General features: G+C 37.1%; 2 protein-coding genes, 1 long non-coding RNA gene and 4 other non-coding genes across 7 annotated transcripts; 1 reads left to right on the plus strand and 6 right to left on the minus strand.

The window, feature by feature from the left end:
- Positions 1-8,641: 8,641 nt before the first annotated feature.
- Positions 8,642-8,727, minus strand: Trnay-gua (transfer RNA tyrosine (anticodon GUA)). The gene is given in 2 exon segments: positions 8,642-8,677; positions 8,691-8,727. It is a non-coding gene; the product is annotated as a tRNA-Tyr (tRNA).
- A 736-nt stretch (positions 8,728-9,463) lies between these two features.
- On the minus strand, positions 9,464-9,550 carry Trnay-gua (transfer RNA tyrosine (anticodon GUA)). The gene is given in 2 exon segments: positions 9,464-9,499; positions 9,514-9,550. It is a non-coding gene; the product is annotated as a tRNA-Tyr (tRNA).
- Positions 9,551-10,081: 531 nt separating this feature from the next.
- LOC146480666 (uncharacterized) lies at positions 10,082-12,177 on the plus strand. Its single transcript, XM_085109347.1, has 2 exons — positions 10,082-11,190; positions 11,365-12,177. Exons 1-2 carry the CDS (start codon positions 10,195-10,197, stop codon positions 11,512-11,514), a joined length of 1,146 nt encoding a protein of 381 aa, XP_084965473.1. The 5' UTR covers positions 10,082-10,194; the 3' UTR covers positions 11,515-12,177.
- Positions 12,178-12,572: 395 nt separating this feature from the next.
- Positions 12,573-12,658, minus strand: Trnay-gua (transfer RNA tyrosine (anticodon GUA)). The gene is given in 2 exon segments: positions 12,573-12,608; positions 12,622-12,658. It is a non-coding gene; the product is annotated as a tRNA-Tyr (tRNA).
- Positions 12,659-13,420: 762 nt separating this feature from the next.
- On the minus strand, positions 13,421-13,506 carry Trnay-gua (transfer RNA tyrosine (anticodon GUA)). Its single transcript is given in 2 exon segments — positions 13,421-13,456; positions 13,470-13,506. It is a non-coding gene; the product is annotated as a tRNA-Tyr (tRNA).
- Positions 13,507-15,026: 1,520 nt separating this feature from the next.
- On the minus strand, positions 15,027-15,231 carry LOC146480669 (uncharacterized). The gene is made up of 2 exons (XR_014864746.1): positions 15,163-15,231; positions 15,027-15,106 (listed from the first exon to the last, which is right to left on the minus strand). It is a non-coding gene; the product is annotated as an uncharacterized LOC146480669 (long non-coding RNA).
- Positions 15,232-15,263: 32 nt separating this feature from the next.
- On the minus strand, positions 15,264-21,709 carry LOC146480670 (small nuclear ribonucleoprotein-associated protein B-like). The gene is made up of 7 exons (XM_085109849.1): positions 21,591-21,709; positions 21,252-21,515; positions 18,845-18,953; positions 18,176-18,253; positions 17,029-17,160; positions 16,155-16,328; positions 15,264-15,615 (listed from the first exon to the last, which is right to left on the minus strand). Exons 1-7 carry the CDS (start codon positions 21,591-21,593, stop codon positions 15,581-15,583), a joined length of 795 nt encoding a protein of 264 aa, XP_084965975.1. The 5' UTR covers positions 21,594-21,709; the 3' UTR covers positions 15,264-15,580.
- Positions 21,710-21,721: the final 12 nt, after the last annotated feature.

The following is a 21,721-nucleotide window of genomic DNA, read 5'->3' on the forward strand; positions in this document are numbered from 1 at the left end:
TTAACATAAACAAAGAAAAATTTACTTGTGAAACAAGGGATGCTTGAAATTATCGTGGAAAAGTTCAGGTTTGTGTTTGAAAGGGACTTTTTTCTGGTCTGCAGCTCTATTTGTTCATGATTTTGAAAAATTACAGCTTAAGAGTTTCAAATTACCACAAATAGTGAAATTGAGCGTCAAATTAACTCGCTACGTCAGTTCAACGATTCTTTCAGAGTCAAAATATGCTGGATATGTAAAAAAAACTCCAATTTTACAGAATATCAGGGCAATAAATTGGGAGGATTGATTCTGATACAGTGTGTAGCAAATTTATGATGAACTACGTACGAGCTCTTCAGTCAAATTATAATTGGCCCAAATAACACTTCAAGTCACTTTTATACCATAGTTGGAATTTCTAACAACACCAAAACAAATACCACAACAGGAACCTCGTTCCCAGGGATTTTCCCTGGTAACGAGGTTGCCTCGTTCCCAGGCTCCTCTCTTTTCGTCCCTAGAGCAGGAAGAGAGAGGGCCCTGGAAACGAGGTTGCCCCAATAGCTGAAAGGACTGAAAATAGCGTGACCTTGTCAGTTCTCTTTATTTTTGTGTCTTGTTATACAGCTATTTCAATTAACGTTGTCGGATTAAAATCAAGCTAAAAGACAAGACCGCAATGTTTTGTGGGATTATTTTTTATGAATTATTTCATCAAAATCATCCCTGCACGTGCAGGTTATTGTACTGCTCATTACAACCTATTGTTTTCTCTAGGCATGACTGATTTTGATGAATTTATTCATAAAAATCCCACGTAAACTTTCGGTCTTGTCTTTCAGCTTTATGCTTTGAACCGACAACGTTAATTGAAATAGCTGTATACTGGTTGGTTAGTCTTGTAAATCTCGAGTAAGTTAGTGAGAAACATTTGGGTTACTGAGATGATGACGTTCAATGTTTGTCTGTGGTTTTGATCTTTATAATCCTTGTAGTCTTACAACGAGGTGGAACTTTAAAAAGGCAGTACTGGCCGGAAACTACACCACAATAGCAACATTGTTTTTTAACTTTGTTCGTGATGGAACCGAAATAAGATATTTTACTTAACTTAAAATGGCCAAGATTCAACATGAAAATGCACTATAAAAGAGAATTAAATCCGATATTCGTTCGAGCAGTGTTAAATGATAGTTAGCAATGTCGTACAACACAAGAAAAATGCGTTTTGTATCTAATAATGTTAGATGCTGAGCCTTTATGGTGGACAATATGTCGTGCAGTTGGTTAATTTGATGATTTTTTTCTAGTCATAAAATTCATCTACCATCTACTAAATGTTACGCGCAAAAATGAAAAGTCGTAGTTTTGTCGTTTTGATGGAAATTCAATTACATTGTTCCTTTTTATCTAAAAATGTTTGCGATTTTAAGGAGGCTTACAACAATTTGTTTTTAGTTGGCGTACATGCTTTGAAATCAAAATTTTGGACAGACGACAAATTTTGGTTTTCTTCTTTTTTCCATGCAATAGTTGTTAGCATAACGTAAGGAAATCTGTGGGAGAATTTTGGAAAAAATCCTAGCTTATATGCAAATCTTTCATCACTTGATATAGTTTGCAATCTGTTCGCGTAGTTTTTTTTTTAATCAACAACAAATTATAAACTTACACTGTTCATTTCATACACTTTGATACAGAATACATCTTCACAGTTTTGTTTGAGAATAGAATTTATTCTTCTTTTTTCCATGCAATAGTTGTTAGCATAACGTAAGGAAATCTGTGGGAGAATTTTGGAAAAAATCCTAGCTTATATGCAAATCTTTCGTCACTTGATATAGTTTGCAATCTGTTCGCGTAGTTTTTTTTTTTAATCAACAACAAATTATAAACTTACACTGTTCATTTCATACACTTTGATACAGAATACATCTTCACAGTTTTGTTTGAGAATAGAATTTATTCAGTTTAAAGGGTTACAGGATACAGTTTTCCAATGGAGTTAAAAATTGTAAAAAGCGCGCGAGATTTAAAATGCTTATAGATATTGAGAGTACCAGGTTCTTCTAGCTCTTTTATATTGCGCTTCATGTTAAACAAAGATTGTAGTAAAATATCAAGGTTATTTTTACGATAGTCGAAACACATGGATACTGAAAAACTCGATCTAAAACATTATTTATTTGGCTTGAAGCAAATTCAAATTAATCAGTTTGTTTAAAATTGATATTTTCATGCATTTTAATAGATCTATTCGACTTGCAATTGGCGCAATCTGCTTACAATTTGTCGTCGTATTCATATTGTGCATTTTTACAAGTATTTTTCGGTGTGTTTACTCTTGAAAGTTCCACCTCGCTGAGATCATTTCTCTCGACAGAGTGATTTAACCAAAACAAAAGCTCTGAGAAATGCAATTTAGATGCAGCAATGCAATTTTTTTTTTCTGACCGTTTCAATGTAAAGAACTTGTAATTAAATACTGTCAATTGAATTTGTTTGCTTCAAGAGTTTCGAGAAATCACTCTGTCTTTTTAAAAGGTGCGTTCTTGGGACTTGTTCAAAATATTTACAAATTAGAATGCCTTGATATATCGTGCCTGCTCCAGCCGTTTAGATTATAGAAAACGAAGAAAAGTTGATGTGTGGGTAATATGGCAAAGGAAAAATTCAGTTTTACTGCGCTTTCCGCAATCTGATCACTTGGAACCAAATGGATAGTTTTCAGTGGGAGAAACATAGTTCTTCAAGGTATTAAAAATTTTGGCGTAGTCAAAACACGTCCTTCTGGTTAACGTTTTTGACGTGGTGACTCCGTGACATTAATGATTAGTTTTCAAACTAAGTTTTTGTTTCTTGTTTTGACAATTTACTTGTAAAAGTGATTAGTTCTCATCTAAAGTGTATTCTTTCATTGCACTGTTTACAGTTTCATTTGCTTTCGGTTACTGCCGCATTTTTACCATGTAAACGGTACTAAAATTTCTTTAGCCAATAGATAAATAGTTAAATTTTCCCGCCAAAAGACTTAGAAGAAATACGCATGCGCCGATTTTTTTTTACAGTGTTTACTTTGTACTTGATCGATGTTCAAAACTTTCGAATTTTCCCGCCAAAAAACTTAGAAAAAATACGGCACCCAAAAATACGCATGCGCCAATTTTTAAAAAAAAAAAAATTCATAGCTACTTTTAGTTAATTAGCAAGTAATGACGTAGTTCAATTGACAATAAACAGTTATTGAATCATTGCAGTAAACAAACATTGCTTTAAATTCAGTTGTAATCTTTATTCACTTTTACTTTCTATTTACATATTTTCAATGAATAATCAGTTTAAAATGGTGTCTGAACTTTATCCTTCTATATATACTAAGTCTTTTGGCGGGAAAATTTGATAAAATTTGCACAGCGTTTCCCCTGGCAACACTTTTGGAAAATCAATACACAGAGTGTTGCTTAAAAATTTTCCCGCCAAATAATAACACAACACCTCGTAGCAAAACTGAGCTCGATTTGAAGTTTTCCAATGTTTGTAATATTCTGTTTGAGTGTAAAAACCGACCTACGTCCTAGGGATTTCATGGGCTCAGTTTTGTGTACGAGATGTTGTTTCTACCAAACAGGAATATAAGTTTAAAGAAACAGGCTACAAACATTTTAGGCCCTGAAGTAGAATTTGGTAAAGATCGGCGATTCTCACTGATTTACAAATTTGAGCCTGTATTTTACGTTTGCTTCTGTGTATTTTGTGGTATATTGAAAAATATTTTGCATGATCAATGTCAGTTCAGGGCTTAAACTACTTGATAGCCTGCTATACTATCCATCCCAGAAAACCAGTTTTGTTACACCGGGCGATCGAAAACGTTTTGTTCTCCGCTAAACGGCACAAGGAATAGAACTGATGCTTCTAAATTTATGTTGCAAAACCAAAAATTCCATCTTCATTTGCTTATCGTTTCTTACATTTTGCAAAATATATTTTACCTCTTTTAAATTTTTCCAAGGGAGGGTGTCCTCTCTTGAATTTATTTAGTCATTTTCTCTCCCCCTGTGTTACAACTGGTCTTAACAACATAAAGCACACAGCCTTGTTAGCCAATCTGTCTGGTTCAAAAAGATAAACTGAAATTATTTTTCTTGTTAGAAAGTAGTTTGGTCCTGCGATTCTTCAGACAAGTTTTAGAAAGGAAGGCTTTTAAGTATTTTTGAGGTTAAAATAAAATCATCTTGTCAATGTGTTGAACTTGCAGTAGATAATTCAAATTTAATACATTTTTCAGAAATCATCTTAATGCCCGGCTTTGTACAAAATCTTATTGCTGTTTTTTGCCTCAATTTTTTTTTTCTTTCAGTCCAGTGAAATCATTGACGAAAAACATCTTGCCAACGAAGTCAAAAATTTTCTCTGACCTTGAATTAGTTTCCAGTCAATTTGGATCTTGTTATGTACAATTTTCACTGCTTTTTAAATTTATTTTTACAATTGGCTATACAAAAGGAATGTTAAATTTTCGTATTTTTGATTGCAAGTCGTTTTAAAGAAGCTTCAAATGTTATTACTGAAAAATTCCTAGATTTTCCTAAACGTTCCTCACAAAGATTAAAAAAAATGATTTTGTCATTTATAATTAGTTTGACAAAAGTAACAGCTCTTTGAACCAGACTGATTACCTTTGCTTACGGTGCGTGCCACAAAACATGGAGACATTTTGTTCGTGTGTTCTCGATTTGTTACGTAACAATATATAAGGCAACAAAACCTGAGAAAATTGATTCTTCAACAGAAGAACTTGGAACTTAATCAAAAAAGAAAGATTTAACGTTTTGACATCCAATTCGGTCTCTATTTTGAAACATGAAGATGCACTATAAAAGGAGGCTCTCTGTTAGAACTAAAATGTCGTTCAGTTTTCAGTTTACATTTCTTAAATATTCTTACCATGCGGTATGGGAAAAATCAGTTGTAAAATTATTCTTTGTTTGTTTTTTTGTTTTTCAACACCTCGCGCTCAAGTTGATGACAAAAAGCATGCATAATCATCATTTTTTAAAATTCGTTCTTCGAGTTATTTGTTCCAACTAACACAGCGTAATTTTAATCTGTTTTTTTTTTTTTTTGTCATTTTCAACAAATATTCACATGAATACATTTTCTGTCGATGTTGAAGAGAAACTAGATCTCCTTTATGACGATTATGGAACCAAAGAAGGCAATTTGACAACTAGTCATACCACTCTAAATAAATTGTAAAATTTGGCTATTGGCGGAGATATACAATTTATGACTTGTCGCGATAAAATTAGAAAGGGTTTGGTTTACAGCCAGGTTCAAAATTTTCAAGTTATAACAAAAGGCCTTTGATAACTTCAAACTGCCCATGCGGAAACTGAAAATGTTGCTCTCAAAGCGGCGTGAAAAGTCCGAAAGATGTCGAGCCCCTTTTATAGCGCGATTAATTTCGAAACTATTGTAGTATGTGTTGCCGGATTTAATAACGAGACCTTCAATTTTAACACGAATAAATGCTCCCAATGTTTCCACGTAAACAAACACAGAAATGCTCTTTAAGATGGCTTTGCTACTTGAATTTTTTTCCCTGTAAATCATTTTAGTACGAAAATCTCTGCTGTGAACTTTTAGGAATGTGCTCCACAAATTGAACCAATCATTTTTCTCTGTCCGGTTATCCTAAACCGGCCCAAAATCGTAAATTTTGAATTCCTAAATGAATGTTTCTAGATCCGCCCTTTCTTTTTGAAACTTACGTTTGGGAAATGCACCAAATTAAATCAAATTCGTAGCCATCTTAAAAGCTGCATATTGCAAATCGAACTAGAGTAAAAATATTATAAAATTACAGGATCATTTCAACATCGAGCGATTATTGCGACTTTCTGACGGAGAAAAGCCGCAAAATAGATCATTCAAATTTGATACTTTACCGCTTCAAATAATCCTACAGTGATTTTGATTTCTTAAGGACGGTGCCTACTATTGTTACTGCGCATACGTTCTGCGCATCTCGAGATACTCGGGTTTCCTATGGGTGGTGCTTACTAATAGAGGGATAATTTTGCGAGGGTTTAAAACTATGCGGAGAAAGCAGAACTTGGCAAGTGCTTTTGGTATCTCAAAAGGAAATTGGGGGTAACCATGCATTTTTCAGAGATAATTAAGCTTCAATTTAGGGAAAAAATCCCATACGTTGCTTTATATTTTGGCGCTTTTTAGAGATATTATTGCTTAATTATCTCTGAAAAATGCGTGGTTACCCCCCAATTTTCGTTTTGGATTTCAATAGGCCTTGCTAAGATCTGCTTTTCCCGCATAGTCATAAACCGCACAAAAAAACTTCGGTATTAGTAGGCACCGTCCTCAAATGTTGATTTAAATTGTTTAGCATGATTTCTGAAAATTTTTGGAATTTTTGCTTGTATACATCTAAAAAAATGGCCAAAAAAGAGTAAAAAAAAAATGCATCACTCCATGTTGAAATTCCTGCCCATACTAACAACCTCCGGCCGTTCTAAATGGTGGCTCAACACAATTCAAATCTTTCTCTTATCAAAATTGTAATCATTTTTTAGACCTCCCTTTTAATTCGGTAGTACATCTTCAATACAGTAAATTTAATATTGTTCTGGAATAGTTCAGTTGTAGTTTTCTAGGACAAATCCATCAAGTTTTTCCTCTTATTAGCCAGATATTCGCAACTTTTTGTGCAAGAATACAATTTGCCGATTTGTACGAGAGAGAATGGTTGAATTATAAAAGCCAGCATTTGACATCGATCAAGATGAAATAACACCTAAAATCTTATCTGTTTGCTGTTTTCTCCTTCTTTTCCTACACTGTCTTGAGTCGTATATTCCTCCTGTTTTACTGTCATCCCTTCGATGATCTTTGATGTCCTTGTCCTGAAGATAAAATAAGGTGCGACAGTGTAATTACATGAAAATTGCAAGGCAGTTTTTATCAGGAGAGGCAAGTAATTAAAATAATTAAAGCCAGTGTTTATTTCTTAACAATCTACGTTCCATGGACGAGTAAATCGCCAATTTACAGCTAAAACCGAAAGAAAACCGATGCGTTTCTTAAATTGATAGGAAAACACTCAACAGTCAGGAAATGCTTCGAACGCGAACAAATATGGGTAGTGTCTTCCAACAATATTTCGCTCAGCTTAATGACTTGGGAACTTAAACAGCTAAATTTGAAAAGAAATAGTAACTTTATTGGGAAGCTCTCTGCACATAATTTTAACCTTGGAAATTTTGTATTGTGAGCAAACGAAACGTTTTTGGACCTAATGAACCAGCGACTCGCCCGAAACGCACGTGGTAACTTCGACGACCAAGCGTTTAGAAATCTGCGTACAAAGAAAGGAAAACATTCACAAACTACTTAAGCTTACCTTTCTTTTCAATCTCCCAAAGTTTTCTCTCCAGACAGTTCGCAAAACCCTTGACTTTGTCTTATGTTTTTGGAAAGGACGAGCCGTACATCCGTACACATCAACGACTCGGCAGATTTGAGGCAAATTCGAAAGTTTGACACGTTGCTGTCACACGTGAATATGGATTATCACAAGGAACCAATGGCTGCAAAGTACGTCATTATTGCTTTCTTGGAAAAATCAGTGGCAAATAACTGTTTGTATTAGCATTACAATACTTGGTCAAAGCTAAGACAATTCCGGGCAGAACATTTTGTGCAAGTTAACGCCTGGCTGGATCGGTGCACTGACGAATTTCACTAAAGACATGAGGACAAGAGTTGTATAATCCACTTTCGCGAATAACTTGCTTTAATATTTCATTTATTAATATAACCTTGCAGTGGCACGCAGAAACAAACATGTTGATTTTAGTTATTTTTACGTATTAAAATTCACCAAAAAAGAAGACGGAAAACATAATATCTCATAACAAAGTTTGCGATGATGGCTCTTTCGTTGCGCTTACAAAAAAAAAGACGGAAAAAAGGAGTAAGAGAATTCCTTCGAGCCGGATTCGAACCTTCATTCACTCTACAGTCCTCCGCTCTACCAACTGAGCTATCGAAGGAATCACGCACTCACGTGGAGCAGTAACTATTATTTTAAAGTACTGTATCTGATGAGTTTTTCGTTGGCTGACCCTATAACAATGAAACTAATTAAACGGAGTTGAAGAAACTGTGGTGCTGCATCAGTGGAGGAGTAGAAACGAATGCTTGTTTTTATCAACAGAGTTAATAATAAGGTAATTTCGCCAACAAAAAGAAATTCAAGAGCTCTCGAATTTCTTTTTTGCAAATCACCTTATTAACTCAGTTGGTAAGATTTATGTTTTAAAATAGACTCAGTAAACAACAACAAGTGGCTTTAGTTGCACGAAACTAAATACATAGTATTGCTATAAAAGCATACAACCATTCTTCTTCTTCTTCTTCTTCTTCTTCTTCTTCTTCTTCTTCTTCTTCTTCTTTTTCTTCTTCTTCTTCTTCTTCTTCTTCTTCTTCTTCTTCTTCTTCTTCTTCTTCTTCTTCTTCTTCTTCTTCTTTGACTGAAATAACTAACTGCAGGTCTATAACATTCGAAATCCAACGTGTCCTGTTTACATTTCCAGAATTTGAGCTGAAAACAATAAACAAACAAAAAAACAAAAATTCCTTCGAGCCGGATTCGAACCAGCGACCTAAGGATGACTTCATTCACTCTACAGTCCTCCGCTCTACCAACTGAGCTATCGAAGGATTGACGAAATACGAGGAGAATGTTTCATCACAGAAATGTTCGGCAATAGCTTTCCCTGAAAAATACGTTCTCTTTTATTTAGAAATGATGTGTTGTCTGATAAAGACTAGCCTCTCACGTAGTCGTTTTCAAGGGCATTGAGGAGGAATGTAAAACGATCACCCTAAAAACTACCGCGTGACAGGCTGGATAAAGACATACCATTTCTCTTAGTCTTCTACTCTTAATTGCACTATTTTGATTAATCTCCTGTATGACTTGTGCCATATAAGCCTCTGGCTTCGGCATCTCAATATCGATTTATTACTTATTACTGTGCACTCTCTCGTATTATTATTATTATTATTATTATTATTATTATTATTATTATTATTATTATTATTATTATTATTATTATTATTATTATTATTATTATTATCATTATTATGAATAAAAAAGAGGATTGACTGTGTACAGAAATAAATTGATTTTTACCTTCTTTTTATGTTGCCCGTTATGTCAGAGAAATCAGAGTCATTGTATTTGTCATTAGACGAAATAAGTTCATACCGCTAAAGGAGATGATGGTCTTTCGCTGTCGCTGTTTCTTAATCAAAACCGTCAAAACGTTCGAGAAAATTAAATCCCAAAAAATTATTTCACTGAAAGAAGACGCAAATCAGTCCTGGTTTGCTATTACATCCCAGGATTAGGGTATAAAATTATGAGAACTGAAAAGAACAGAAAAAAAATCAATCCTTCGAGCCGGATTCGAACCAGCGACCTAAGGATACCTCAGATTCACACTACAGTCCTCCGCTCTACCAACTGAGCTATCGAAGGATTTGACGACAGTAATCTGTACGGTAAAAGGATTTAAGAGTTTTAGACTTTAGAAGTAGTGGATAAAGCAGAACTTAGAAAAACGATATACATAGAATTTATGAAGTATATTCGGCAGATAAAGATGACTTTCTTGGCAGCTAAGCACAATATGAAGCAGTATCGACCCAAAACGTTTCTTGCATCTAAGTTTTCAGCATCACTATTTTATACCCGCGAGTGCTCGTATTTCTGGCAATAACTCATTTTGCTGTCGTCAATTTTTTTTCTAAAAAATTTTAAACATAAAGAGGATAATACCTAGTCATGGTGCTCGTTTAGGAGAAAATAACCATTACGTTATTGGATGGACTTAGCATCAATGAAACCACACCATGCATGTTTTCAGTGTGCGCACGCTTAGCGCGCGCTAATGCACAGTAAGAATGCGCAATGCAATTCAATGGAATCACCTTTTAATCAACCAACGGCTTTGCTTAGAAAAATACTGACGCGCGCGCAAGAATACGTAAGTACGTAATAAACGAATCCAAGGCAACTCAAAGTCTATTCTACGAGTTAGCATAGCAGTTGAAACGGTTTTGCGCGTTGTAAATATTTGTTTCACAGCAAGTATATTTTTGGAGATTTTCAATACAATCTAGATGTGTGGATCACTTTTGTCCAAGCTGAAGAAACCCTCTAATAGGGTTGAACCAGCAATAATTATTTTTCCCGAGCCGAAACAAGTCAAAAGTCAAACCAAGCTGGTGGCTGAAGACTCGGCATGTCATGAAGACAGAGGATTCTGGAAAGAAGGAGAGCGAAATGGTAAATCGAGTACATTTTCTATGCCGGTAGTACCCAGCAACAATTCATTGAATGATGGAAGTCCGCGTGTGACCGAATCAGGATGTTCTCGGCATGAAGAGTTGGAAGTTGTCCCGTGCGCATTGGATTGCACAAAGCCAGTCCTACCTGCCATCAACTCCACGTACACAGCCGTACCGCTTGTTGAACGCAACTCGGAACATCTTCTTGAAAGTGCGCGTGAAATCCTGGCATTGCAAATTGATGGCGCTTCTTCAAGTTCTAACACCGCCTCAGCTGAGCCTCTGAGCTCAACTAATTGCCTTCCTCTACAGATGAAAACGCCCGTTACTTTCGACATTCCTTCTTGTAACGAGAAGACAGTTTGTTCTTCTGCGAGAGTTCCTGCACGCTTGAGAAAACGTGGAAAAGTGGCTCCTGCGCCAAGTTTGGAAGATTTTAAGGAGAGAATGCGCGCTGCTGAAGAAAGGAAGCTAAAGGAATTAGAGCGCATCCGAGAGAGTGCACGAAGCAGGGCTGGTGTCAGCCGACCACATCCCGCGGATGTGTCCGCTCAAGCTACAAAAGAGAAAATTGATGCGAAGCAGGCTGCGGCAGAGAGGAAACGAACCGAGGAGATGGAATATAGAAAGCAAGCGGGTACCAGAGTCTCACAGAAAATTAGCAGAATTGCCGAGGCTAAGGCTTTGAAAAAGACGCAGCTAGAGTCCAGCATTGAACATAAGATGGAGAAAAGCAAGGAAAGGAAAGTGAACCACCAGCAGAAAATTGAAAGGAAAAAGAAACAGAAGCAACTACGAGAGGAATACGCCAAGAAAGTTAAGGACAGGGTGAGCAAAACGTTTCACGAACGTCAATTTACTTCTTTTTTTCATTCCGAGTATTATTCTGATTCTAAACAGACATATTAATCATAAGATTTCTGGGAAAACAACACATTCGACCTATAATGTCTAAAGGAAAATGATTTCAACGATAATTTTTGGCATTTCACTTTTCATCAGGTGGCTAAAGTGCAGAAAGAAGAAGAGGAAGATGCCATTGCTGGTCTCAAGGAAATGGAAACTTATGTCAGCTCTGATAGCGAGGAGTCCTGGGGAGACGAACACGAGGACAAAGTCGTTCACGAATGGGAAGATTTCTTCGATGATTAATAGGCTGATAAACTGAAAAAGATAATCCTTCTTTCTACAGTCAGTGAATCAAATATTCAATTTATTTAGAGTCTCTTTGGACCATAACTTGTCTTTGTTACTTTTGTCCAGTTAGATATATTATTGACAAAGAGTGAGAATTTCCGTTATCGTGTAGTTTTCATGAGCAAGAACTTCGCGCAAAGCGCTTGTAAAAACGTTTTCCCCGGAACGCGTAGAGAAAATAAGCAAAATAGGAAGATGAGCTGGGAGGACATGTACAGAGAGAAAATATACGGACAGGAATGAGATAGAAACAAGGAAAAATAATGGAAGATACAGACAAAGATTCGAACGTGGGATTGCAATACTGATTCACAGCGCAAAAAGAAGATAATCCCCATAAGAAAATAACGCTCACACAAGGATTTCGAACACAGATCGCAAGAAATAGAGTTCGAGGAGCGAACTTGCACTGCAGCGGTGGTGCTTTCTCATCAGCAAAACATGATAAATAGTGAACGCGGCGGTGGTTGATATGCAATTTTAGAGGCCGTATAATGGAGTGACATAACCACAAGACGTTAAAATAATGGTATGCAATGCTGTATCTTCCCTTACAGTATAATCTCCCTGGCTCCTTCTTATATTTATAATAATTAATAAACTTCATTACCCATGCAACTGTAGTTTGTTTATTGGTGGTGTAGTCTAGAAAGCATAGCAACTGATACCCTTGAAATCCTGTGACACATCCCAGATCACAATCAACACTTTTTGACTTCGAAGCATGAAAATCAGCGACTGTCCGGGCTGTCGAAGCTCTTCACGTTTTTACTAACATCTTTCACCCCGTAAACTGACTACCTGAACAAGAAACGGGAAAATAGAGGGCTTTACATAGACTTACAAACCCAAGAGAACTTTCTGTGCTTAAATTTATTGAGTGAAAAATTCTGAGACTGGAATGTAAAAAAAATGAAAAAAAAAAATGAAAAATGAAAAAAAAAATGAAAAAAAAAAAGAAAAAGAAAAAAGAAAAAACAAGACCCTGATAAGGGTACTCTGATGAAAAAAATTCCTTCGAGCCGGATTCGAACCAGCGACCTAAGGATGACTTCATTCACTCTACAGTCCTCCGCTCTACCAACTGAGCTATCGAAGGAACGACAAACCTCGCAGGTATTTATTTTCATAATAATTGTTGCTTAATTATCTCTGAAAAATGCGTGGTTACCCCCCCCCCCCCCCCCTTCCATTTTCTTTGATGATTTCAAAAGCCCTTGCTAAGATCTGCTTTCCCTGCATACTCATAAACCACATAAAAATATTTCTTTATCAGTAGGCACCGTCCTTCAAGTGTTAAGGTTGCAGAAACGGGCTGCAAGGGTTATCCTAGATGCACGAATTAAAACTCTCTCCTTCGGCTGAAATGTTTAATAGGCTCAAATGGCTACCTTTTTGTGAGGAAGTGAAGGTTATTAAATGTGCTTTAGCTTTTCAGTGGATTAACGAAGAAACAGCGCTATATATTAGTGAAGCTTTAAAACTTAATAGTGAAGTTCACTCCAAACAGACATTCATTGTCACCACAACTCAACTGTGGAATGAGCTACCCTTGAATCTGCGAAACAAAGCCAGTATTCGTGCTTTTAAGAATAATTATGTTAACTTCCTACTTGAAAAAGAAAGATCTATTTCAACCATAGTAATTATTTTTTGTTTCAACCATAGTAATGATTTTGTATATTGTAATCTAAAATTCTGGTGTATCTGTAATTTATGCATGTTTTTTGTTGATGTTGTTTTCTTTTTATCTATTCGTATTTATTTTAGACTTGAGGGCTACAAGTCTATTAAGTGCTAGGCACTATTATTTATTACCCTCGAACAATGAAACAGTGAAAAACAAAAAGGTAAAAGTAATTCCTTCGAGCCGGATTCGAACCAGCGACCTAAGGATGACTTCATTCACTCTACGGTCCTCCGCTCTACCAACTGAGCTATCGAAGGAAACACAACAATGAACGAAATGCAACAGCTTTATAAAACAGTCCAATTTTAATACAGTTGAAAATGGATTATAAACAAAAACTTAGCCGTGAAAGACAGGAGTTCATAGGCCTTTCTTTTCTGTAAGATCTTAAAGCAACAAAGACCCAACTCCCGCATGCATAAAAGAAAATGGATGCCTGATAGATCATGTGAAAGGTTGTTTGCATGTGATGGTGCTCTTTTTGCAGAATGGCATGAAATCAAAATAACTTGCAGCGATTAACAATGCTCAGTCCACACGCACCCGTTTTTACATTCAAAACGGGAATTTTTTGCTATCCGTTGAGGCCTCATAAGGGTCTCGGCCGATAACGGCGGTTTTAAAATTTATCGTTGACGAACAAATGAAACGCAGGTTTCGAAAACTAGGAGGTAACAGTATCGATAGAAGCAACTTGAAAGGAGCGTTTTCGATCATGTGGATAAAAAACGCGTACTCTAATCCCCTCCTGCATGGGGAGCGTGCGAGGGAGGGAGGGGGTACACACTCATTCGAAGGGGGCGATTAGATTATAGGGGTGCTTATTAACAAAACGAAGTAACTCAACAAGAAATGGTTATTAAGATGGAAGGAAGAAAAGAAAAAGTTATACGACTCTGAACTTTATTCCAAAATGGCTTCCATTTTATTCTTTAACTTGCATTCAAATTAGCCCTACTAGCCTCGTTCAAGATAACATTACTTTTTTTATTATTTTGGAGCTTATGAACGAGGTAATAAGGGCTAGAGTACGAAAAAAAAATAATATTAAAATGGTAGCCATTGTGGAATAAGGTCTATGATACATCCAATACATTCTTACGGAATGTTTATAGCAATCTGTTTTTATTGGTAGCGTGCAGATGACCAAATCGCCCTATTATTTCATCAGTTTCCTCTTTTGGCACTTCAAGGTATTTTACTGTCACACTGTTGTGTTATTACAAGAATTCTAATATTTCAATTCCGAGGGTAACTTTCTGTAAGGAATGGGTCCCTCTCTCAAGGCTAGGTTTTTCAATCAGCTGCTATCACAAGTTAAAGTGCTTGCATGCCACAGCCCCATAGCTTGAAAACAAGCATGATGGCCCGAGCTTCGAAAATAATTTCATTGCAGCTTCTTTTTCCATGGAATCCCCCTTTAAGTGAAGAAAGCTCAACACCTGCATAGAGGCATTTGATCACATTGGGAAGAGGTGGGGGCGAAGGTTAGGGCGAGTCCGTTTACAACGTGTTACAATTCCATTTTTGTGGCTGGATTCATGGGGCCATCTAAGGTTAATGCAACGACGCTTGTTTCAATACAACAGCTTCTTCATTTAGAAACAATAACCACCTTAACTCTGTAGAAGGAAATGAGTAGGGCTCTTGAGGTTTGTTTCTTGGGCAAGGAATTTTAGGACTACTTACTCAAAGCCATTCCACGGGCGTCTTTTATACCCGAAATTGCTTTTCACAAAGGACAATTTTCTGCATCTGTGTTTGCTTGTGAATAAAACAGAACTCCCTCTAACTCATGTGATTACACAAGCTCTCGTTGTTTTTCAATTGCATTAAACTATAGGAGTTTCCATGGACCTATGCTCCACTGGGAGAGGCAGGGAATAAGTCAAACTATAGGAGATTTGGGAAACCCTAATACAGTTTATTAGGATTTATCCTAATTTCCCCACTCCCTCTTTTACTTTCCTCCCAATGAACAAGTAACCACCACATAACAAGCACGGCACAAAGGACAAGTAACAGGCAGGTAATTTATTGTCATTTAAAGCGTTCAAATATCCAAGCCTATAAAGTTCATATTTACAAAACAAAAAATTAATAACAGAGAGAACACAAAAAGAATGTCACTCTGGGATCCTTGTCATGCTATCTGTAATGTAGAGTTGAATTCCACTGTGGAAAAGTCAAGTTTGCAAGGTCCCCATCAACTCCTTCAATGCATTGTAAAATTTGCCGATGATGAGTGAGTAGTATCTTTCTTCCACAAGACAACACTACACCATGGCTGTTACGAGGGATTTCTAGTTGGTTAAGGTTTTAACAATTCACTTAACGGGGTGGTGGCCGCATACCAGGTGGTGGACCTGCAAGAACAAAAATATTTATTAATATGCAGTAAAAAAAAATCTTTGAATCCAAAGAATAATTATTGTTCTCTATAAGATATAAGATACATGTCTATGCTTTTGTAGAAATTTGTATACAGGTGTCACTAAAAAATAACCTCTGGAATCCAGGGTACCAGTAAATGTAAATCTATGTAGAATTTTTTAAGTGAAAGCTTTTCCCCTCTTTTTCCCATCTCCGCCCAAGTTTGTGTCCAAAGGTTATCAAATTGGTAGAAGTTACATTTTGAGATGACACTAGACTTTTTGATATAAAACAACGGTTTTCAATTTAACAGACACGTGTCAGCAAAATCTTCTGCCCTATTCAGTGCAAATGTTTTAGAAGATGCAAATTTGAATATAAATAGTGCATGCTCATGAATGCATAGACAAATAACAGAAAAAAACATGCAGATAACAAAGATAAGCCAAATTAACGTGTTGGAGTTGCTGTTAAGGGAGGAGTTTTCTGGTTAAAACTACCCAGCATCTGGTCAAATATTGAACTTCCTTACCTCTTCCCATAAGTCCTGGTGGTGGCATTCTTCCAGGGGGTCCACGGCCCATTCCTGGGGGCATCATGCCTGGGGGTGGCATACCAGGCGGCATCATGCCCCTGCCTGGAGGACCCATATCTGGTGGGCGCATACCAGGGGGAGGACCTCTCATGGGCATACCTGGAGGAGGACCTGGAGATCCCATGGAAATATTCAGTTAATGTGAAAGAACTAGTATATAGTATAACTTCAAGCATCATGTTTTCATGAAGAAATACACGTAGTGCCACAGATTTTACTTTTGGTTTTAGTATTTTGTCACGTTTCACTTTACGAATCTGCAACTCAAACAAAAAGTATACTACTTATGAGTTGTATTAATTCCCCTGATCTCTACTTTGTTTCCACCAAAAACTCTAGGGAAGACACTTAATTTCAGATTTGTTTTTCAAGTTGACTGCTTGTACATCTATTTCTTCTACTAATACAAGAAGAAAGCAATGCAATAAAAATTCCTGTGATAAGACTTTAGACTGCATTATTGTAGACTCTGAAGAATAGTTTCTGGACACTATTAGGTAGCTAAGCTTTTTTACTAAATAGTAATCTTTTGATTTCACTATTGGTACAGTGTATATCAAAAATATTGTTTTGGTACATGAAAGAAGGATTACCACTAGTGAATCTGTGCTGCAATGTTTTTAAGTTGGAAGGTGCTGAGTGTCTAACAACTATCCATGTAAGAAAATTGACCTCTTCTAATTTGTTTCTTCTTGCCAACTATACTTCAGAGTCTTTATAAGACTTACTACAACTCTGAAGAACAGTTGTCTATACATAATATTTTCAAAAATAATTCTAGCATTTTACTTTATTTCTTGAAATTACATACCTCCTGGTGGCATCCCTCCCCCAGGGGGTCTGGGTGGTGGTGGCCCTCTCATGGGTGCACCAAGTGCTCCCCCAGGGGGTCCTGGCATAGAACTTGGTACTGAAGATGGTGGGCCCTGCTGTGGGGGTCCGCCTGATAAAATAATTAATAACAGGAAAAGGTTATAACATGGCTACAACATAGGGGCTCATGGCTTTATTACTCGTGGGGGCAATCTCCATCTAGGATCAGAGCACAGTTTTTCAAAGAGTGGACAACTTTATCCAGCTGATAAGTCATTATGTAGCGGATAAATTGTTTTGGTTGAAGTACATCATATCCACTGGATAGCAATTTATCCGCTGGATAAAGTTACTAACTCTTTGAACAACTGGGGCCTGGCGACCAGTAGAGGAGGCTTCTGGAAGCCCCAAGCACCCATCCTCCATGTCTATAAGGAATGTGGTTTCAATGTCATAAGAACAATGCAGTCAGTAGTTATGAAGCTGATCCCCAACATTTTAGTTTTTTATTAGTAAAGCTGTAAATTATGGTTGAAACTATGCTAAGTTTACAATCAATATTAATTAGTTCGTGCTTGGTATCATACAGAGATTGGTTGTTAAGTAAGAAACACATTCAAGAATCAACCCACAACTTTTCAAAACAACTGCAACCAAACAAGGACCTGATGCTTGGTGGGTTCCTTTTGTTTGAGTTCAAATAGAGAACAAAAGAAATAACTTACGCTTTCTATCACCGATTTAGCTTTTACGAAAAGGTTGTATGTTAACCCTTTGAAATTATCCATAATGGTATATGTGCTCAAATAAACGGGACACTTAACAGCTAACAGTGGGGATTACTTCAAACCCAAGGTGGATCATGACATTACCCATATGCCAAAAGGACAGCATTCCACTTGCCAATGAAATACATTCCTCTTGTTATTAAAAATGAGGTAGATCTTAGCTTTTCAAACCAAACTACAGCCTAGTCAAAATTGTTTTGAGTAGTAGGCAACTAGTAGACACCTAGAATTAACTTTTGAGACATAACATTACGTTTTCCATTTTAAACAGGTAGCAGATATTTTGTTCAAGGCCCACAAAAGTACACAAACCAAGCACATAAGAATGAACACTACAATTTAAAAACTTAAACCTACCAACTGGCGCCCCTCTTCCTTGCGGTGTCATTAACTGTGCAGCTGGTCCACCAACACCTCTCACAGGTCCAGCAAGTCCTACAAAAAACCACATGAATCTAGTTTAATGACCTAGCTTCCACAAGTATTTTGTAGCCCAATGGTAGAGCATCTGAACTAATTATCAGAAGGTCATAAGTTTGACTCCTGTTTGGAGAACTTGGATTTTCTTTTTTCAGAGTTTGCCTGTCACTGACTGAAAAAACGCCTCTATTGTTATTTTTAATTATTCACCGGGCTTAAAATATAACATCACATTTCTTTCAATCATTAGTTTGTGAAATCCACATTCACCTTAGGATGCACCTTCGATTATCCTTTTCTCAACAAGCAATCTAATGCTTATGGTACTAAAATGCACTGATGCTGTTTCATGAAATAGTACAAAGATAACAAGAGTGTACCCTACAGACAAACCCTTAACCCTTAAAGCCCTAACAGGATCAGCATCAAATTTCTCCTAGTAATATCAATGCTTATTCAACCCCTGAGGTCACAAGAATTAAGAATATGATCGCCCAAGTTGAATTTTCTTGACATTACATAACTTCTCCCATGTACTTTTATAAGAAAAGCATGGGGACAAGATAGGATAATTTTTGCTTTGATTTTAGGGGTTAAACTACTAACCTGGTGGAGCAGAAATGGTAGGAGCCAAAGGAGCAGGTACTCCACGCCCAGCAGCACGGCCTATGCCGGCCCCTGGAGCAGCATTAGCACCAAGCAGCTTAGACTTTGACTAAAAATACATAAGGATATCAGTATTAGCTCCATCAAACTGACAGTACTTTCACATTCAAAATTACTTTCGGCATTTACCATGGCAAAAGCCTTGTTTCACAAAAACCGCCAAATGATTTATTTCAGTTACGCTTGTACTGGGTTGTGACATTTGGCTGCCTTTGTCCACATAGCAGGTTGCATTTTTTGTCCCACTACAGTCAAAGCATGCAAGGCCTACTGTATAACGTGCAGCAGCATACAGTGCACTAGACCAATAACTGAACAATTGGTGAAAGACTGTTAACCCATTAAGCACCAGCCGTTTCCAGAGGTTTTCCAAAATTCAGCAAAATTGGCAAAGTGGTTATTTCCTAACCCATGTGCAGTAAAAATACATAACTTACAGGGCAAAAAAAACAACACCCCTTTGGTCTAAGATAGTTAAAATTACTAATTATGGAATAAAATACACTAGTTGCCAATTAAAAATTTTTCAAAAAACAAACTTGAAGGTAAAAATTTCCGAAATTTCGATGTAATTTGATCCGCGCGTCACATGGGCGAAATTGGATCCGTCTCGAGAGCATGTGTTTGTTTACGCAAGATTACACAGTTGTCACGTTTTCTCAATGAAAATAGAAAGAAAAACACACAGAAAGCTTTCCTAAATGAAAAATTTATTCAGAAAAGTCTTTGTTTACGCCTTAGAAAGAAACGCGTATAATTATAAATGCGAGACGAGCGACGCGCAAGCGATTTGAAGGAACAACAAGTCCAATTCGAAGCGAATTTATCGACCCGTGCGGGGCACGTTTCTCAATAATTTCGCAAAAACTGTTCAGAATATAAAGAATCGGTCAATTAGAATAGTATTTCAGTACAAATTCACAATCAAACCTGTATTTTTTTGGCTGTTGAATTCCCAGAAGTAGTCTAAAATTTCGCAGAAAGCCCGTGGCCTGAATAATGATTTGAGCTGTCCGCTCGCTCGTCGCCTGGATAAAACAACAATTCGTACTCGAAGCGCAATTTCTTCCCCGTTATTTCTCGGATTTTCGCTGTCGAAACTGTTGAGTATTCCTTAGCAGTTCTTCTTTCGATTTACCATTTCGAAAAGGTGTGTTTTCCTTCGGAAAACGCGAAAATCGGCAACTAAAAATTTAGCCGCGCGGCCCACGAGGCAACAAAAATTGAAATCGGACACCAATTCCTAAAGATAAAAAGCTCTTTTGTCTGGGCCCCCCTAAGACCTAAAAATATATGCGCAGTAAGTGGATTCTGATTGGTCAGTCCTTTCTGAAGACAATAAGAACAATAGGGGACAAAAAATTCCCTTCTAGGGGAGGTAGGCTCAAATCGTGGAGTGCGCGCAGATGAGGCCAAAATCACGGCCGGTTTTGGCCGGCACGGTGCGTTATGGGTTAATGTCATAATAAATTGGGTCATGTTGCACTATGGGTTCAATACCAATGCGCTGAAAAAAAAAACAGTGCCCCCTTAACCCCGAAGACAACAACAGCTACTTCAAGAGCTACGTCTAAGTCTAACAGCTGCTACACTCAGGGTTGATGAAATTAGCAGCTCTCAAAGAGCTATTATTGGACAGATTGTGCGGTTCCAGAAAATATCCATACCCACCCCAAGGAAGGTCATTGGAAATTCCGAGGGGGAGGGGGGTCTCAAAAGCCAAACTTTTTAAAGGAAAGTATGAGACAAAACTGGAAATTCCTGGGGGGAGGGGGGATTTAAACCAAAAAAAACCTTCCGTGGGGGAGGTATAGATATATTCTGGAACCACACATAACCATCTACTTCCTTTAATGTTGAAATGCAATGTTGAATGGAATAGTTCCAAGCTCTGTTATACTTCGTCATAATTTCAACATAAAATAAAACAGTGTTTGGTATTAATAACACAATACAATTTAGTTGAATTCTAGTACTTATTTTGCTGGTTCCTTCTGCAGAGTGGGCAAAAGTATATTGCACAAGGAAAACTGCTTTCTTTTCTTGTGCTGTTCATTTTAGGCCAGGCATGTGTACGTTTCCCTTCATGAACCCATTTCACAACAACCACGATTACAGTGTGTAGCTAGTTTAATTATAGCCACTCAGACATGAAAGCCAGTTGCACAACGGAAAAGAGATGATGTCAACGTAACTTTGATTATTTAACCTGATCTGTGAAAGGTATCAAGTTAAAATTCTGTACAACTACTGCTTTCATTGTCCAATTGGTTCTTCTTACAGTGACCGTAACACAGGACTCAAACCAAGCTAGCTAAGGTAGGACTGTAAAACGTGGCATACATACATCAGAAGATGGAGGTCCCTCAACTGTCAAAGATACAAGATGTTCTCCTCGCAACAAGACCAATCCGAGTACTCTCTTCTCCTCTCGCTCTGGTGCTTTACTACTCTTTGGCTTAATTTTCCTAAATTCATCGCAGTCTCCTAAAATGATGTTCATGTGCTTGTCAAAAGCTAAAAAAGTTCCGATAAAACTGCGGCCATCTTGCAGTGTGCAACGCATTCGGAAGTTGATATGCTGAAGCATTTTGGAACTCTTTCCCACCGTCTGCGGAGAAAAGGGAAAAATAATGTAGCACACGAAAACTTTAATAACCTAAGATGCATTTAAAGCTATACTTACCATCTTGGCGGTTAAGATGTTCGCAGTTCCAGCAGATAAAAAATTAAAAAGTGAAGCAACAACTCCGCAAAGTTTGCTGAACGTTCGACAACGTTTCTTGCCGCGTGGGGTAACCGCTGACCAAAGTGTAT

Source organism: Pavona decussata, unplaced genomic scaffold, assembly GCF_977016875.1.
Source record: "Pavona decussata unplaced genomic scaffold, jaPavDecu1.1 SCAFFOLD_53, whole genome shotgun sequence".
Lineage (NCBI taxonomy): Eukaryota > Metazoa > Cnidaria > Anthozoa > Scleractinia > Agariciidae > Pavona > Pavona decussata.

Bases quoted from the DNA above. Each gene is read 5' to 3' on its own strand.
- LOC146480670 (XM_085109849.1), bottom strand. The intron at 16,329-17,028 runs GTATGTAATTTC...TGGGATCTCCAG, and splicing joins GGGAGGGATGCCACCAGGAG to GTCCTCCTCCAGGTATGCCC. The intron at 15,616-16,154 runs GTAAGGAAGTTC...TTGTTCTTGCAG, and splicing joins ACCAGGACTTATGGGAAGAG to GTCCACCACCTGGTATGCGG.
- LOC146480666 (XM_085109347.1), top strand. From the start codon at position 10,195: ATGTGTGGATCACTTTTGTCCAAGCTGAAGAAACCCTCTAATAGGGTT. The intron at 11,191-11,364 runs GTGAGCAAAACG...ACTTTTCATCAG, and splicing joins CCAAGAAAGTTAAGGACAGG to GTGGCTAAAGTGCAGAAAGA.